Consider the following 18,763-nt stretch of genomic DNA (forward strand, 5'->3'; position numbering starts at 1 on the left):
CAGAGCCTTGGTTTTTTGTTTTCTTTTTATTCCTTTTTTTTGCGGTACGCGGGCCTCTCACTGCTGTGGCCTCTCCCATTGTGGAGCACAGGCTTCGGACGCGCAGGCTCAGCGGCCATGGCTCACGGGCCCAGCCGCTGCGCGGCATGTGGGATCCTCCCAGACCGGGGCACGAACCCGTGTCCCCCTGCATCGGCAGGCGGGCTCTCAACCACTGTGCCACGAGGGAAGCCCGAGCCTTGGTTTTTTATTTTCTCTCTGGTTCAAGCCTTCTGTTTTGATCTTGGGAATTGAAACGTGTTGTGTGTGTGTGTTTACTTTTTTTTTTTTAATATTTATCTATTTATTCATTTTGGCTGTGGGGATGTCTTAGCTGCGGTGCTCGGGATCTTCGTTTTGGTACACGGGTTCCTTTATTGCGGCATGCAGACTCAGTTGCGGCATGCGTGTGGAGTCTGTTTCCGGGACCAGGGATCGAACCCGGGCCCCCTGCATTGGGAGCATGGAATCTTACCCGCTGGACCACCAGGGAAGTCCCTAATCTTGGGAATTGAGTTCACAGTTGAAGGAAGGAGGCCCTAAACTTACATAATCAATGGAGTAAAGGAAAGAGGAGATTTAAAGGTGACTATCGTGCAGTTAAACAAATGCTGTTTCCTGCCTTCTTTACTAAGTTATTGTTTACATGGTGCAAGTTTTTCAACACAAAAAAGTGACCATGCTAAGGATTTACTCGTTTGATGTTAGTATACTTAGCTTTATTTTCCTTAAAGAGAGTCTTTATGTGAGCAATTTTTGTGGATGTTTTGGTTTCTCCTTATGATTTCTTATATATTTATTACTTTTATAATTAAATGGAGTAACAATGTAAATCACCTATTAATTATGTTTTTGATTCATAGTTTACATTATATTTGCTTTGGGGGTATAAGTTAATAATCAACTTATAAAAATTTAATGACAAAGGCTTATTTTAGATTTTTCATTTTTTCAGAAACCATGAGTGGAGGATCTCAAGTCCACATTTTTTGGGGTGCTCCAATCAGTCCACTGGAAATGACAGTATCACAGGAACCAACTTCTTTAGTGTCCACTGCGGACCCCTGGAAAGAAATTCAGCTTTTGTACAATCACCATTCCTTACATCTGAAGGATGAAAAATGCAGGCACAAAAGTCTTGAGGATTATCAGGCCCTGGAACCTCTGGACCCTCCAGATCTTCCTCGTGGTCATTTTCCAGCAAACTCTGTGAACAGATCTCTTCATGTGAAAGATGACTTCACACATTGCATTTCTGAAACACAAACTATAAAATCCCAGAAGAGTCACCCCTTGGGGTTGAGTGATAAAACCAACTCCAGTGATCAAATATGTGGATTTAAGGCCAGATTTCAACATTTAACTGAAGAAGAAAAGTATCAAAAGCTTTTCAGTGAACATAAGAAAATCACAGATGAACAGCATAAAGATCAATCAAATATACATGGTCAGAATGTTCCAAAAAATTCCTTTCAGTTAGATCGTAAGTGTGCAGCTATATTGGATGTGAACTGTGGTGTTGAACAGACTAATACGGGGCCAGGAGCTATGGAAGCAAACTGTGCACCAACAGAGCATCATGAAATACAAAACCAGTGTCTGGAATTCTTTTCCTCTAGCACAGTAGACAAACCAAGGCCTGAAGGAACAGTTAGGAAGTTCTCAGGCCTTAAAATATCCACTGATACTGAATTTCTCAGTGTAATGACCTCCAGCCAGGTTGCTTTTTTAGCTCAAAGGAAGTATAAAGGGCAGAATTCTATAAATAAAGGAACCATTAAAATGGAGATTGAACCAGAGGTAAGTCATGGGGAAATAAGAATAACTGAAGATAATTTGATTCAGCCCAATGATGATTCTACAGAAGGATATGAAGGTGGACAGAACCAAGCCTGTTCCCTTGAACTCTTTAGTCCTGAAACAAAAAATAGCCACATTCTCTTGAACACCAATAAAGGTCTTGAAGAAAATGTAGGATCTCAAGAACTTTTCAGTTTTGATGATAAATTGCCACCAAATGAGATACGCATTGAGTCATGTAGCTCAGGAATACTGTGTTCCCAACTAAATACCTTCCACAAACGTTCTATTGAAAGAAATTGGACCTCTGAAGATAAATCAGGCCATCCTCAAGCTCTATCTGAAGTCCCCCACGTCGCTAAGAAAATCAAGTTGATTTCTAATCAGAGAGATCATACTGTAACAATGCACCGTAGGAATGTGTCTGGATTTAAGGGCATTAAAAAAACATCGTTAATAAAAAACTGTGATTCTGCAAGTCAGAAGTATAATTGTTTAGTCATGGTGTTATCTCCATGTCACGTGAAAGAAATAAACATAAAATCTGGACCAAATTCTGGCTCTAAAGTGCCTTTAGCAACAATTGTGGTAATTGACCAATCAGAAATTAAGAAGAAGGTTTTTCTGTGGAGGACTGCAGCGTTTTGGGCACTTACAGTGTTTCTTGGAGATATAATTTTACTCACAGGTAAGGTCATCATGGTATAGTGGGAGTTTATTTGACAAAGCTGTGGGCTTTTTCCCCCTCCCACTTTAAGCCTTTGAGGATTCTCCCTTTACCCTTTGCCTCTCAGGGTTCCAGCAATGATCGAGTTCCTTATGGCATCCGCGTTGGTCTCCTCACCCCTTCACGGGGTCCTGTGCGTTGCCATTTCTGGGCATGTCTGTCCTTAGTTCTGTCCCTCCTTCCCACTCATCTTCTCCTTAAGAAGCCTTCTCTGCTTGCTCCTCCTTTCATTCACTGTGCTAGCATTCATGTCGTGTATCATCAGACTCTTTCTTTGTTTTTTTATAGTTTTCTTTATGTATATCTTTTTTTGAACCCTTTTCCTTAGGTGTATTAACCATCTTATGATAAAAGGACAATATATCTACTACTTAATCCCTAATAAAGCTGTGCACACTACATTCTTATTGAGGGAATGTAGAATTTCTGTTGCATTTTAAAATTATTAAAATTACTGTAGGGCATTGAACAACATGGGTTTGAACTGCATGGGTCCCCTTATATGTGCATATTTTTCAATAGTAAACACTATACTACTACACTGTTCGTGGTTGGTTGAATCCGTGGATGTGGAGGAACAAGGGATAAGGAGGGCTGACTGTAAAGTTATAGATGCGTTAACCCCACGTTATTTAAGGGTCGGTATCGGTATTAATCACATTTGGAAATATGGAAAGGAGAAACTCCTGGTATTATACCAACCTCGTATAACCGCCAGTGGAGTTTTGGAGTGTTAACCTTCCTCTTATCATCCCCATGCTTCTCAGTCTGTGTCTGCATACATGGGTAATAGCTGATATTTATTGGGAACTTACTTAGTGTCAGTCCCTGTTTCAAACTTTACGTGTCTTTCAACTCATTACAACGACGATATGAGTAGAGCACTGATTATCATCCTCATTTTTCAGCTGGAGGAAATTAGGACCCAGGGAAGTGAAGTAACTTGCCAACTGTCACCCAGCTAGGAGGTGGCAAAGCAGGGTTTCACCCAGACTCCAGAATCCCTACTCTTAATATACAATTGTAATCATGAAAAACAGTTTGTATCCTGCTTTTTCACGTGAAAAAAGAAATCTTAACATTTTGTTACGTCTTTTATTGATTTAAAAATAAACACACCGGGCTTCCCTGCTGGCGCAGTGGTAGAGTCCACCTGCCGATGCAGGGGACACGGGTTCGTGCCCCGGTCCGGGAAGATCCCACATGCCGCGGAGTGGCTGGGCCCCTGAGCCATGGCCGCTGAGCCTGCGCGTCCGGAGCCTGTGCTCCGCAGCGGGAGAGGCCACAAGAGTGAGAGGCCCGCGTACCGCAAAAAAATAAATAAATAAATAAACACACCAGTGTATTAGGGCAGAGATACCAGTCATTTTAAGAATGAATCCCAGGACTTCCCTCGTGGTGCAGTGGTTAAGAATCTGCCTGCCAATGCAGGGGACGTGGGTTCGAGCCCTGGTCTGGGAGGATTCCACATGCTGTGGAGCAACTAAGCCCTTGCACCACAACTACTGAGCCTGTGCTCTAGAGCCTGTGAGCCACAACTGCTGAGCCCGCGTGCCACAACTACTGAAGCCTGCGTGCCTAGAGCCCCTGCTCCACAACAAGAGAAGCCACTGCAATGAGAAGCCCACGTACCGCAGTGAAGAGTAGTCCCCGCTCGCCGCAACTAGAGAAAGCCTGCACGCAGCAACAAAGACCCAACACAGCCAAAAATAAATAAATAAATAAATAAATAAATAAATAAAAATATCCCAGGACTTCCCTGGTGGCACAGTGGTTAAGAATCTGCCCGCCAATGCAGGGGACATGGGTTCGAGCCCTGGTCCGGGAAGATCCCACATGCTGCAGAGCAACTAAGCCTGTGTGCCACAACTGCTGAAGCCCGCATGCCTAGGGCCTGTGCTCCGCAACAAAGAGAAGCCACCGCAGTGAGAAGCCCGCGCACTGCAAGGAAGAGTAGCTCCCGCTTGTCAAAACTAGAGAAACGCCCGCGGGCAGCAATGACAACCCAACGCAGCCAAAAATAAGTGAATAAATAAATAAATTTATATAAAAAAAAGCATGAATCCCAGACCAGGATTCTTTCTTTAGCACATCTAAAGAAAGAATGTGATAGAGAAGAGGTGTGGGTCAGCCTTAGAAGCTTATAAAGAGAAATCAAGGCAGTCACTGGTAATTCCTACCAGATGGTTTGCTGGGGGAGTGAGACCCTTAGCTAATATACGCTGGTATTTGTGTAAGATTGTCAGGTGCAGTCTCTACTGAAGAGATGAACATGGGATTGTAACAGCTTGGCGTAGTCTTGTCTCACTAGCTGTATCCTTATTCGTTGGCAGCTCAGGTCATCTAACTCAGCTCTGTCCTGATTCAGTGCTCGCTGAGCAGCCCCTTCCATATGACTTGGCTTCCAAGGTGTAAAACTGCCTACAAGGTGAGAACAGGCTGCAAGTTTTGTTCTTTGGCAATTAATGCCTTGTTGTTTATTTAAACAAAAAGATTGTGTTCTGTTTTGGGTTTTTTGGTCTCATCAACTGAGCTTATGCTGCAGAGCTGAAATCTATTTTTGGAGTGCTGAAAAAAATGAGGTTCCCCAGACCATAAAGAGAGGGTTAGACCGTGGACCATGGTTATTTTACCAAGGCATTACTGTCACTGTGTGTGCCTCCCAGGAGGCCTTTTCCTAGCAGATGGAAACTCAACCCTGCTATCTTTTCCTATCTTTCCTATCTCTTATCTTTTCCTAGTGTCCATACAATTGTTAACAACTAGGTAACATTCTGTGAAGTGATTTACCACAATTTACTTAACCATTTTCCTATTATTAAATATTTAGATTATTTCTATGAACACCATTTTTTTCTTTTTTAACAGGGTTTTTTGTTTGTTCTGCTTTGCTTCATTTCCTTAGAAAAAAAATATCTAGTTCACAATTTCTGAATAATAATACCTTATGTTATGCTTATTAGCAGAAGGAGTAATGCATACTGAATATTTTTTACTCTTCTAGGTACTAGTGCTTTGGAATGAACCACTGCTTGGCTTCCTGGCCCTAAATTAGTCACTTTTTTTTTTTTGGCTGCATTGGGTCTTTGTTGCTGTGCATGGGCTTTCCCTAGTTGTGGCAAGTGGGGGCTACTTTTTGTTGCAGTGCACAGGCTTCTCATTGCAGTGGCTTCTCGTTGTGGAGCATGGGCTCTATGCACGTGGGCTTCAGTAGTTGCAGCACGTGGGCTCAGTAGTTGTGGCTTGTGGGCTCTGGAGCACAGACTCAGTAGTTGTGGCGCGTGGGCTTAGTTGTCCCGAGGTATATGGGATCTTCCCGGCCCAGGGATTGAACCCGCGTCCCCTGCATTGGCAGGCAGATTCTTAACCACTGTGCCACCAGGGAAGTCCCTATTCACTCTTAATTTATCAGAAGTATACATTGTACCATTTGCCTTAAGTGAACAAAGGCCATTAAACTTCTATCTGTGGAGCAGAGCTTCCATATTGATATTGTTTGAATATACAGACGCAATTTTGTTAGTTTACCTACATACAGACATACCTAGGTTCATAGTTCAGATTTGCTATTTTATCATTTTGTTCCTTTAGGCAGGTGATTTACCCTATTTGAACTTCAGTTGGCTAGCATGTGAGAGGCATGCACAGTATCTTGCTATGATAGGTATGTTAACCACAATGTGAAGGAATTTTTGGCATGATTAGAACTTTTTTTTTCCCCTTTCTAGATGTTACTATTCATGAAGATCATTGGGTTGGTGAGAGAGTACTGCAATCAACATTTACCAGTCACTTACTAAATCTTGGGAGTTATTCATCTGTCCATCCTGAAGAACGTAAGACACATTTTAAATATAATAATTTCTTAGTATTTGAAGTATATTAGAAAAAAGTAGGGTTAAAATGGTAATGTTACAAAATATCTTCTAAACAAGTTAGCTGAAAGGTATTGGTCTATTTTCTTTGTAAGAATGAAAATAGAATTTACAAAAATTAACTTGTACAGTATAATCATATTTAAGAAATATTGGGGGCTTCCCTGGTGGTGCAGTAGTTAACAATCCGTCTGCCAGAAAGAGAAAGACAAATACTGTATGCTGACACATATATATGGAATTTAAGAAAAAAAATGTCATGAAGAACATAGGGGTAAGACAGGAATAAAGACACAGACCTACTAGAGAATGGACTTGAGGATATGGGGAGGGGGAAGGGTAAGCTGTGACAAAGCGAAAGAGAGGCATGGACATATATACACTACCAAACATAAGGTAGATAGCTAGTGGGAAGCAGCCGCATAGCACAGGGAGATCAGCTCGGTGCTTTGTGACCGCCTGGAGGGGTGGGATAGGGAGGGTGGGATGGAGACGCAAGAGGGAGGGCATATGGGAACATGTGTATATGTATAACTGATTAAATTTGTTATAAAGCAGAAACTAACACACCATTGTTAAGAAATTATACTCCAATAAAGATGTAAAAAAAAAAAAAAGAATCCACCTGCCAATGCTGGCTACATGGGTTCAAGCCCTGGTCCGGGAAGATCCCACATGCCGCAGAGCAGCTAAGCCCATGCGCCACCACTACTGAGCTTGCACTCTAGAGCCCGTGAGCCACAGCTGCTGAGCCCACGTGCCACAACTACTGAAGCCCACGCACCTAGAGCCTGTGCTCCGCAACAAGAGAAGCCACCATAATGAGAAACCCACACACTGCAACGTAGAGTAACCCCACTCGCCGCAACTAGAGAAAGCCCGCGCGCAGCAATGAAGACCCAACACAGCCAAAAATTAAATAAATAAATAAATAAATAAATAAATAAATAAATAAATAAATAAATTTAATTTAAAAAAAGAAAAAAATATTGGGGTTCATGTTTCATTTTCTTATTTTCCTTAGAGTCAATATAGTCATGGTTCTTAACCAAGTCATAGACCTCTTTGAGAAGCTATGGGCCATTTCTTCAGAAAAAGAGACTTAAGTAGATAGATATAAAACCTTGCATATCATTCCAAGTGGTTCCAGGGACCTCAGAAGTTCTTCCGTGGAGTTTCTGAGACTCTGAAATTCTTGAGGTAATGAAAACGGGGTTGTATGGCAAATACATGTTCAGTTTTAAAAGAAACTGCCAAACTTTTCCAGAGTGGCTCCTGCCAGCAGTGTATCTTGTAGTTTCTCTGCATCCTTGTCAGCATTTGGCATTGTCCTGTTTTGAAATAGTAGCCATTCTAATCAGTGTGTAGTGATATCTCATTGTGGTATTAATTTGCATTTCTCTAATGGCACAAGACAGATCTAATAGACAGAATATAACTAAGGACATAAAAGATCTAAATAACATAGTGAACAGTGTTGATCCTATGTATAGGGTAGATCTTATGGATATAAATTGAACTCTACATTCTAATGATAGAAATATGCAGTTTTGTCATGTATCCACAACACAGTCAGGAAAATTGATCCTAGTAGGTCATAAAGAAAATGTCAGTAACTTCTATAAAGTGGAATTATTACAAACATGCTGATCAAATGGTATAAAACTAGAATTTATTAACAATAACAACAACAGCAGGTCCTATATCTGGAAATTTTAAGCCTATTAAAAAAATCCTGGGTAAAAAAGGAAATACAAACTGATATTATAGAATTAAAAAAAAATAATGAAAACTCTGCATGTCAGAATCTCTGGGGTGCATTTAAGGGAGTTATCAAAGAGAAATTTATTAGCTAAATTCTTTTTATCGATAAAAATGAAAGAATAAAAATAAATGAATTAAATTCCAAACTCAGAAAGCTAGCAAAAGAACAACAAAGTAAAGCAGAGAAACAGGAATGAAATAATAAAGGTAAAAGCAGAAATTAATAAGAATTAAAAAATGATAATTTTAATAATAAATCAAAATCTTGTTTCAAAAAAAGATAGATGAACCAACTAGTTAATTTGATCAAGAAAAAAGGGAGACATGCACCCCAATGTTCATTGCAGCACTATTTACAATAACTAAGACATGGAAGCAACCTAAATGTCCACTGACAGGAATGGATAAAGAAGGTGTGGTATGTATATACAATGGAATATTACTCAGCCATAAAAAAGAATGAAATAATGCCATTTGCAGCAACATGGTTGGACCTAGAAATTATCATATTAAGTGAAGTAAGTCAGAGCACTCATATGTGGAATCTAATTTTTTTAAAAAAGGATACAAGTGAACTAATTTACAAAACAGAAACAAACTTACAGATACGGAAAACAAACTTATGGTTACCAAAGGGGAAACGTGGGGAGGAGGGATAAATCAGGAGCTTGGGATTAACATACACGCATAACTATATATAAGGTAGATAACCAACAAGGACCTGCTGTATAACACAGGGAGCTCTACTCGATGTTCTGTGATAACCTATATGAGAAAAGAGTCTGAAAAAGAATGAATATATGTATATGTAAACTGAATCACTTCATTGTACACCTGAAACTAACACAACATTGTAAATCAACTGTAATATAATAAAGTTAAAAAGAAAGAAAAGAAAAAAGGGAGAAAGCACAAAGATACAGAATAAATGATGAGGAGGAAATAATCATTGAAACAGAAGTTAAAAACCAATAAAAGGGAACTTCCCTAGTGGCACAGTGGTTAAGAATCTGCCTGTCAATGCAGGGAACACAGGTTCGATCCCTAGTCCAGGAAGATCCCACATGCCTCGGATCTACTGAGCCTGTGTGCTCTAGGGCCTGCGTGCTGCAATTAAGCCCATGCGCCTAGAGCCTGTGCTCTGCAGTAAGAGAAGCCACAACAATGATAAGCCCATGCACTGCAACAAAGAGCCTGCACTCACTGCAACTAGAGAAAGCCCGCACGCAGCAATGAAGACCCAAGGCAGCCAAAAATAATAATAAAAATAATAATATGTTAAAAAAATAAAAGGCTATTTTACAGAACTTAATGCAAATAAATTTGAAAAAGCTAGATATATAATTTTCTAGGGAAATACAGATTGCCAAAATTGATCCCATTAGAGATAGAAAGCTTAAACTGACCAGTTTCTATAGAAGAAATACAGGGAATTCCCTGGCCGTCCAGTGGTTAGGACTCTGTGCTTCCACTGCTGGAGGCCCCGGTTGGATCCCTGGTCCGGGAACTAAGATCCCACAAGCCGTGAGGTGCAGCCAAAAAAAAAAAAAAAAAAGAGAATTAAAGAACTACCATACAAAAAAGTGCCAGGCCCAGATAGTTTCATAGGAAATTCTACCAAACCTTCAAAGATCAGATAATTCCAATGGTGTTAAAATTATTTCACACTATTTTTAAAAATTAATTAATTTATTTTTGGCTGTGTTGGGTCTTTGTTGCTGTGCGTGGGCCTTTCTCTAGTTGGGGCAAGCAGGGGCTACTGTTTGTTGCGCTGCATGGGCTTCTCATTGCAGTGGCTTCTCTTGTTGCGGAGCACAGGCTCTAGGCGTGTGGGCTTCAGTAGTTGTGGCATGTGGGCTAAGTAGTTGTGGCTCACGGGCTCTAGAGCACAGACTCAGTAGTTGTGGCACATGGGCTTAGTTGCTCCGTGGCATGTGGGATCTGCTGGACCAGGGCTCCAACCTGTGTCCCCTGCATTGGCAGGCAGATTCTTAAGTACTGCGCCACCAGGGAAGTCCATATTCCAGAGTATTGAAGAAGGAAAATTCCTAATTCCTTTTATAAAGCAAATATAACACTGACACCTAAACCAAATAAAGACATTACAAATAAAAATACAAACCAGTATTATACATGATTATTGGTACAAAAAGTTTAAACAGAATTTTAGTAAACAAAATCTAATACCACATTAGGAAAATAATGACCAAGTGAGATTTATTCCAGAAATGGAAGATTTGTTCAGTATTAGAAGATACATGAGTATCATATTTCATATTAATAAATCTAAGGAAAAAGTTATATGACTATCTCCATAGATGTTGAGAAATCCTTTGAAAAAATTCAACATCAATTTATCATAAAAAGCACTCCAGGAAGTAAAAATTGAGGGATACTTTCTCCTATCAATAAGTACAGTTTCAGTACAGTGCTACAGTTACAATACAGTTGATACTGTATCAATAATATAGATATGCTTAGCCCTAATGCCTAATCTTACTTAATGGAGAAACACTAGAGGCATTTCCACTAAAATCAGTAATAAGATAAGAATGTTCACTATCTCTGCTATTCTTCACCATTATATATAGACTTATTAACCAAGGCAATTAGACAAGAAGAGACATTTGAATGGGTGAAGAAGAATAAAAACTATCTCTATGTAAAAATGCTTGATAACATATCTGGAAAACTCCAGGGACTCAAAGATAAAATCAGTTCAAACAATAAAAGAATTCAGTGGTGTAACAATACAAAAATTACTGTTAAAAATAATCAATAACGTTTGTATACACAAACACCAAACAGAGGGCATAATGGTAGGAAAATACTCATTTACAATAGTAATAAAGAAGATACTTCAGAATAAATTAAATAAGAAACGTGCAACACCTATATGAAGAAAAATTTTAAATACACTAGAAAAAAATGAAGACATGAACAAATGGAAAGACAACATTCCCTATTCTTGGATGGGATGACTCAACATTATAATGATACCAATTCTCCTTAAGATAATTTATAAATTCAATGCAGTCTCAATAAAAATACCAACATGCTATGTTATGGCATATACAACTTGATACTAACATTCATATGGAAAAACAAACATGCAAGAATGGCTAGGAAAACCGAAAAACTAGGAAAGCTAGGAAAAAGAAAAACTATGAGAGACTAGGCTTATCAGGCATTGAAACATACTCTAAAGCCCCCATAATTAAAGCAGTGTGATACTGGTGCATGAATAGGCAACTAGATCAGTGGAACAGAATAGGAAGACCAGAATTAGACCACATATGTATAATTTAGTATATGACAAAGATGGTATCTGAAAGCACTGAGGTAATGGTTAGCTTTTTAATAAATGGTACTGAGGTAACTGGGTAGCCATTTAGAAAAAGATAAGATTATATCCATTTTGGAACCAGATAGGGTAAGGGAGTCCCCAGAGAAAGAGAACCAGGCATGGCTTTCTTGACACAAGAGAAGACATTTTTGGCCTAAGCCATTTTGTGGTTTAAGCGTGGCCATAATGCTTGTCCTTGAACAGTCTCAGTAATTAATGATCTTAAGGGAACAAAGGAATGCAGAAACCAATGACTGTTATCAGGGAAGAGAAGTAACAATAACAAAGATAAAATATCCGTTGTAAAGATTCCCAGTTCTATTTCAAAGATAGAGATTAGCCTGAATTGCTGAACCACCAGATCAACTGGAACCTAAGGGATGATGATATTGACCTTTTCCAGCTTGGACTCTGCCAACCGTCCAAGTCCCTTCATGAATATGTGTATGCCAGCCCAAACCCCATCATGAATATGCAGGTACCCTTAGCTTAAAACTTATGGAATTTTGCTGTTCAGGGAGACACTGCTTTGGGAATGATCACCAGTGTTCTCCTTACTTGCTGCAAGTTATAAATCCTGCCTTCTCCCCATCTTTGACTTGGTAGTGTCTTTTGACTTGACACCCATGAAAAGGTGAACTGAGTTTTCAGGTAACAAATTCTCACAGCAAATAGAAGAATAAACTCCAAATGGATTAAGCATCTAAATGTAAACAGATGGAGAGATATACCATGTCCTTGGATTGGAAGAATCAACATTGTGAAAATGACTATACTACCCAAAGCAATCTACAGATTCAGTGCAATCCCTATCAAACTACCAATGACATTTTTCACAGAACTAGAACAAAAAATTTCACAATTTATATGGAAACACAAAAGTCCCCTAATAGCCAAAGCAATCTTTTTTTTTTGGCTGTGTTGGGTCTTCGTTGCTGCACGTGGGCTTTCTCTAGTTGCGATGAACAGAGGCTGCACTTTATTCTGGTGCGCGGGCTTCTCACTGCGGTTTCTCTTGTTCAGGAGCACGGGCTCTAGGTGCATGGGCTTCAGTAGTTGTGGCTTGCGGGCTCTAGAACGCAGGCTCAGTAGTTGTGGCACACGGGCTTAGTTGCTCCGTGACATGTGGGATCTTCCTGGACCAGGGCTCGAACCTGTGTCCCCTGTGTTGGCAGGCGGATTCTTAACCACTGCACCACCAGGGAAGTCCCAAAGCAATCTTGAGAAAGAAAAACGGAGCTGGAGGAATCAGGCTTCCTGACTTCAGGCTATACTACAAAGCTACAGTAATCAAGATAGCATGGTACTGGCACAAAAACAGAAATGTAGATCAATAGAACAGGATAGAAGGCCCAGAGATAAACTTACACACATATGGTCACCTTATCTTTGATAAAGGAGGCAAGAATATCCAATGGCGAAAAGACAGCCTCTTCAATAAGTGGTGCTGGGAAAACTGGACAGCTACATGTAAAAGAATGAAATTAGAAGATTTCCTAACACCATACACAAAAATAAACTCAAAATGGATTAAAGACCTAAATGTAAGGCCAGACACTATAAAACTCTGAGGAAAACATAGGCAGAACACTCTATGACATAAGTCACAACAAGATCCTTTTTGACCCACCCCCTAGAGAAATGGAAATAAAAACAAAAATAAACAAATAGGACCTAATGAAACTTAAAAACTTTTGCACAGCAAAGGAAACCATAAACAAGACGAAAAGACAACCCTCAGAATGGGAGAAAATATTTGCCAATGAAGCAACTGACAAAGGATTAATCTCCAAATATACAAGCAGCTAATGTAGCTCAATATCAAAAAAACCAGCAACCTAATCCAAAAATGGGCAGAAGACCTAAACAGACATTTCTCCAAAGAAGATATACAGATTGCCAACAAACATGAAAGGATGCTCAACATCACTAATCATTAGAGAAATGCAAATCAAAACTACAATGAAGTATCACATACTAATCAGAATGACCATCATCAAAAAATCTACAAACAACAAATGCTGGAGTGGGTGTAGAGAAAGGGGAATCCTCTTGCATTGTTGGTGGGAATGTAAATTGATACAGCCACTATGGAGAGCAGTATGGAGGTTCCTTAAAAAACTAAAAATGAACTATCTTATGACCCAGCAGTCCCACTACTGGGCATATACCCTGAGAAAACGGTAATTCAAAAAGAGTCATGTACCACAGTGTTCATTGCAGCACTGTTTACAATAGCCAGGACATGGAAGCTACCTAAGTATCCATCGACAGATGAATGGATAAAGAAGATGTGGCACGTATATACAATGGAATATTACTCAGCCATAAAAAGAAAGGAAATTGAGTTGTTTGTAATCAGGTGGATGGACCTAGAGTCTGTCATACAGGGTGAAGTAAGTCAGAAAAAGAAAAACAAATACCAAATGCTAACATGTATATGGAATCTAAAACAGATGGTTCTGATGAACCTAGGGGCAGGACAGGAATAAAGATGCAGACGTAGAGGATGGACTTGAGGACACAGGGAGGGGAAGGGTAAGCTGGGATGAAGTGAGAGAGTAGTATTGACATATATACACTACCAAATGTAAAATAGATAGCTAGTGGGAAGCAGCCGCATAGCACAGGGGGATCAGCTCCGTGCTTTGTGACCACCTAGAGGGGTGGGATAGGGAGGGTGGGAGGAGATACGGGGATATATGTATATGTGTAGCTGATTCACTTTGTTATACAGCAGAAACACACCATTGTAAAGCAATTATACTCCAAGAAAGATGTTAAAAAAAAGATAAATTACAAAAAAATAATAATCTAAATGTAAAAAATAAAACCATATAACTACTAGAAGGAAACATAGATGAATTCCCCTCTAAACCTGGTGTAGGGAAAGTCTTTCTTACTATTACTCAGAATCCAGAGGCAATAAAATACAAGACTAATACATTTACCTATGGAAAAATAAAAATTTGAATGACTAAAAACAACATAAAGTCAAAACACAGCTGGCATACTTGGAGGGAATATTTGCAACATACATCTAAGACAAAAGAGTAGTATTCCTAATATGTGGAGAACTCTTAAAAATTGAGCAACAGTGGACCTGATGGAAAAATGGGAAGTAGACGCGAGAAATTCAAGTTAAAACAACACAGATGTCATTGTTCGCCTATCAGATTGGCAAAAATTAAAAACTAGGACAACATATTCTGTTGATGAGGCTGTGGGGGAGAAGGCTCTTTTACATATCGCTGGTGGGAAGGTAAATTGCCACAACCCTTCTGGAGGGATATTTGGTGATACCTAACAGAATTACGTATGTACGCGGCTTTCCACCCAACAAGCTTACTTTTAGGAATACATCCTGAAGATACAACTATCAATACAAAAATATGAAAATACATCAGAACAGGGTTATTGTTTGCAGTATTGTTTATAATTATGAGACATTGAAAAAATTGAAATGCTCATACATAGAATGGTTGATTAAATTATGGTACAGTCACATAGTGGAATACTATGCAGATGTAAAAAGAAAATGAAAAAGTGTCTGTGAAGTGATTTCCGCGACATATTGTTATGTGAAAAATAAAAAGCCCCCAAAAGCGTATGTAGTATGCTAACCTTCATCTAAGAAAGAAGGGAGGAATAAGAAAATATACATGTAACTCCTCATTTGTGCAAAAAGAATGCAGAAAGGATAAACCAGAAATAACAAGATTGGATACCTGCAGTCTTGGGAAAGGTTGGGAAAGGGGTAGAAAGAAAGAGGGAATGGAAATAGGGTAACATTGATGAGGAGGGAGCGACACTTCTTTGAGTATGTCTTTTTGTGTGGCTCTGTCTCACAGAACCGCAGTGATGTTTCATATACCCCCGAAAATAAACGATTAAAACCAATTAGAATGTGGTGGAGGGGGAACCCAAAATGGAATGAACACTGACAAATGAGTCTAACAGTATTACAGATGAATAAAATAACTACACAGAAGGGTGGGGGGAAAAAGAACAAACTTAAGAAACTGGAAAACAGTGTATTGACTGGATTCTGTAAGGCTAAGAAAAAAACGTACATAAATGATGTAATCTAGTTAGTAAAAGTGTTTCTCAAAGAGGAATGGATTAGCAACAACTCTGTATCTGTACTAAAATTAAACAAGTAAGTAAATAAATTGTAGATAATGAGAATTGGGTTTCTCACTGTTAAAGAGAGAAGTTATATTTAAAAAAGAGGGAAGGTTAAAAGGAACCTTTTGGATTAGAGCTAGAAATACTAATATAAGCTCATGGTTTTCAATATATAGATAGATAAGCACACAGATAAAGGGATACAGAAATATAGATATATGTGTATAGGTGGACTACTATGCTTAGTACATATATTTCCTAGTTCTGTCTGCTGAGAGGACACAGAAGTAGTGACACCTCGGTAAGAGTGATCATACCTAGTGCCCAGATCTTGGTCTGTAAAAGGAACCAGCACTGCTAGAAGTGGTTGATTACAGCACTGGGACAGCAAAAATACAAGAAGAGCCTGGAACATCTGGTGGTGTCAGAAAAGGGTTGTTTTGAAAGAACACAAGAGCCGACGTGAAGGAGTACCTACTGGCCAAAACTGGGACAATTTAAAGAAAAAAAAGATAGTATTGGATTATAGCCCATAGAATAAGATATTTATGGGTTCATACTGAAATAAATAAACATTCAACTGACAGACTTACAAAATAAATTAAGTAAACAAATAAACAAACAAATAAATAAGAGCTCTTCTTCACAATGAATAAATTGGAATTCCAATGAATAAATGTGAGAAGAAAAAGGAAAACAGAGAATTACCATTAGGTAACCACTTCAGTAATAAATATTGTAAACAAGGATCCACTGATAGATGCTAAAATTAGTAGATAGAAGTTTGGGGAGAAATAACATTGCATAGTCTCAAAATGTCTCCCCAAGGTAGTTATCAGCTTACAAGGAGAAAACCAACTTACAAGGCAGACACCAACTTAACTGGGTGATTAAGGTAAATATCAGTATTAAGGATATCATGAATTCCTTGCTATGTTGCATTGAAAGGGAGACAGCATAATTTTTGTGGTATTCTTGCCAAAAATGCATAACCTCATTTCAGTCATGAGAAAACATTGGAGAAACCCAAATGGAGGGACATTCTACAAAGTAATTGATTAATACTCTTCAGAAGTGTCGAGGTCATGAATGACAAGAAAGACTGGGTACTTCCCCAGTGGCGCAGTGGATTAGACTCTGTGCTCTCAATGCAGGGGGCCCGGGTTCGATCCCTGGTCGGGGAATTAGATCCCACATGCGTGCCGCAACTAAGACTTCGCATGCCACAACTAAGGAGCCCACGTGTGCAACTAAGGAGCCCACGAGCCACAACTAAGGAGCCCGCCTGCTGCAATTAAGACCCCATGCAACCAAATAAATAAATAAATATTTTTTAAAAAAAGACTGATAACTACTGCAGAGTGGAGGAGACTAAAGAGAAATAACTAAATGTAATGTAGAATCCTGGATAAGATGCTACATAGAAGGATATTAGTGGGAAAATTGGTAAAATTTGAGTAAGATTTATAGTTAATAGTATTTAAGCAGTATTAATTTCCTGTTCATAATTATTCTGTACATATGAAGATCTTCACATTAGAGGACATAGGATAAGGAATATAAGAGAGCTCCACTATTTTTGCAACTTTTTTGTAAGACTAATATTAGTTCAAAAAAAGAAGTTAAAAAAAGCCATATATGTTCATCTCAAAGGTACAGAAAAGCTTTTGAAAATAAAATTCAACCCCTATTCATTGGGAATAGAAGGAAATTTATTTTAAATTCATAAGAAGTATATTTTAAAAATCCAGAGCAGATATCTTAATTGGAGAAATATTAGAAACATTCCTTAAAAAAATTAGGAACGAGACTAGGATGCTGCTGTTACTACTTTTATTCATCATATTATTGGAGATACTAACCAGTGTGAGAAAACATGGAAAGAGAAATTTCAAGAAAGACTGGAAAAGAAGAAATAAAATTGTCATTATTTATAGATGATGTGATGGATTATTATAATTATTATTCATAGATTTACAAAGGATCTTTCCCCTCTTAAAACTACAAGCAAATTATTAGAAATAATGGGAAAGTTTAGCAAGGTGGCCAGGTATAAGGTTAATATACAAAAGTCAATTGCATTTCTAGAGTGGAGTGACTAACAACTGGTAACACAAAGAGAAGGCACCATTTACAATATTATCATGTGGTACTAAATATCTAGTAAGAAATTTAGCAATTTTGTTGTTAAATGAAAAAATTAAGAGATATTAAAGAACGAAATAAACATACTTTGTTCACTGAAAGGTTTAACATTGTAAAGATTTCAGTTCTCTCCAAGTTGATCTATAAATTCAGTAAAAATCCAATCAAAATCCCAATAAGATTTTCATGAAATTTGATAAGATGATTCTGAAAGTCAGTAAAAATCCAATCAAAATCCCAATAAGATTTTCATGAAATTTGATAAGATTATTCTGATAGGTAAAAGAGTAAGTGGTCAAAAGCAGCCTGGGCATTTATTGTATTTACTTATTTATATTTATCTATATATTTTTTTAGCCTGGGCATTTTTGAAAAAGAAAAGCAGGAATAATTTGCCCTCTTAGATATCAGGATTTAGTGTGAACCTATAGTAATTAAAAACGGTATGGTTTTGGCCAGTTGAAGTCAGCCAGTTTTTAATTTTGGGATTTCTTTAAAGGATTAAAGTTTAGAAAAAAAAAGATTAAAGTTTAATCTTTTATTATGAGCATTCGAAGTTGCTACATCTTTGAAAGCATATTTCCAAGGAGCTAAATGGCTTTTATAAATGTTTTATAGATGTTAATACAATGGAAGGGTAAAGAATGTTTTACAATAATGAAAATAACATGGTCTGTAAATATTTTGCAAGGGATTTGAGAGACAGATGTTGTAGATAGTTCTGGTTTTAAGACTGATATAGATTCAAGTAAGATTGCTCTAGTTCAGTAATTTCATAAAAATCTTAGGATCTAATTCTGGATGGAGAATATCCCATGGAACCTGGGGAGCTTCAGGTTTTGTAGAACAATGTGAAAAACCTTGAGCTAATTAAATAACCTTTAGAGGTTACTTCAAATTTGTTTTTATACTTACATAAGAATTTATATTGCCTTGTTT

The 18,763-nt window shown here is 38.3% G+C and overlaps 1 protein-coding gene across 8 annotated transcripts in view; it reads left to right on the forward strand.

Annotated features, from left to right (window-relative positions):
• Positions 1-994: 994 nt before the first annotated feature.
• The window catches only part of SHLD2 (shieldin complex subunit 2), a gene marked incomplete at its 5' end in the record, with an annotated part of 46,554 nt that continues 28,785 nt past the window's right edge, over positions 995-18,763 (forward strand). For 3 of the 8 annotated variants that reach the window (XM_079697556.1, XM_079697558.1, XM_079697559.1), the window contains 2 exons: positions 1,000-2,527; positions 6,295-6,402. In XM_079697556.1, the coding sequence (XP_079553682.1) occupies positions 1,000-2,527; positions 6,295-6,402 (1,636 nt within the window). Of the gene's footprint in view, positions 2,528-6,294; positions 6,403-18,763 lie in introns of all 8 variants that reach the window. The other 5 variants (XM_079697562.1, XM_079697563.1, XM_079697557.1 and 2 more) reach the window with 3 other exon arrangements.

This window comes from Hyperoodon ampullatus, assembly GCF_949752795.1.
Source record: "Hyperoodon ampullatus genome assembly, chromosome: 1".
NCBI classification, from domain to species: Eukaryota; Metazoa; Chordata; class Mammalia; order Artiodactyla; family Ziphiidae; genus Hyperoodon; species Hyperoodon ampullatus.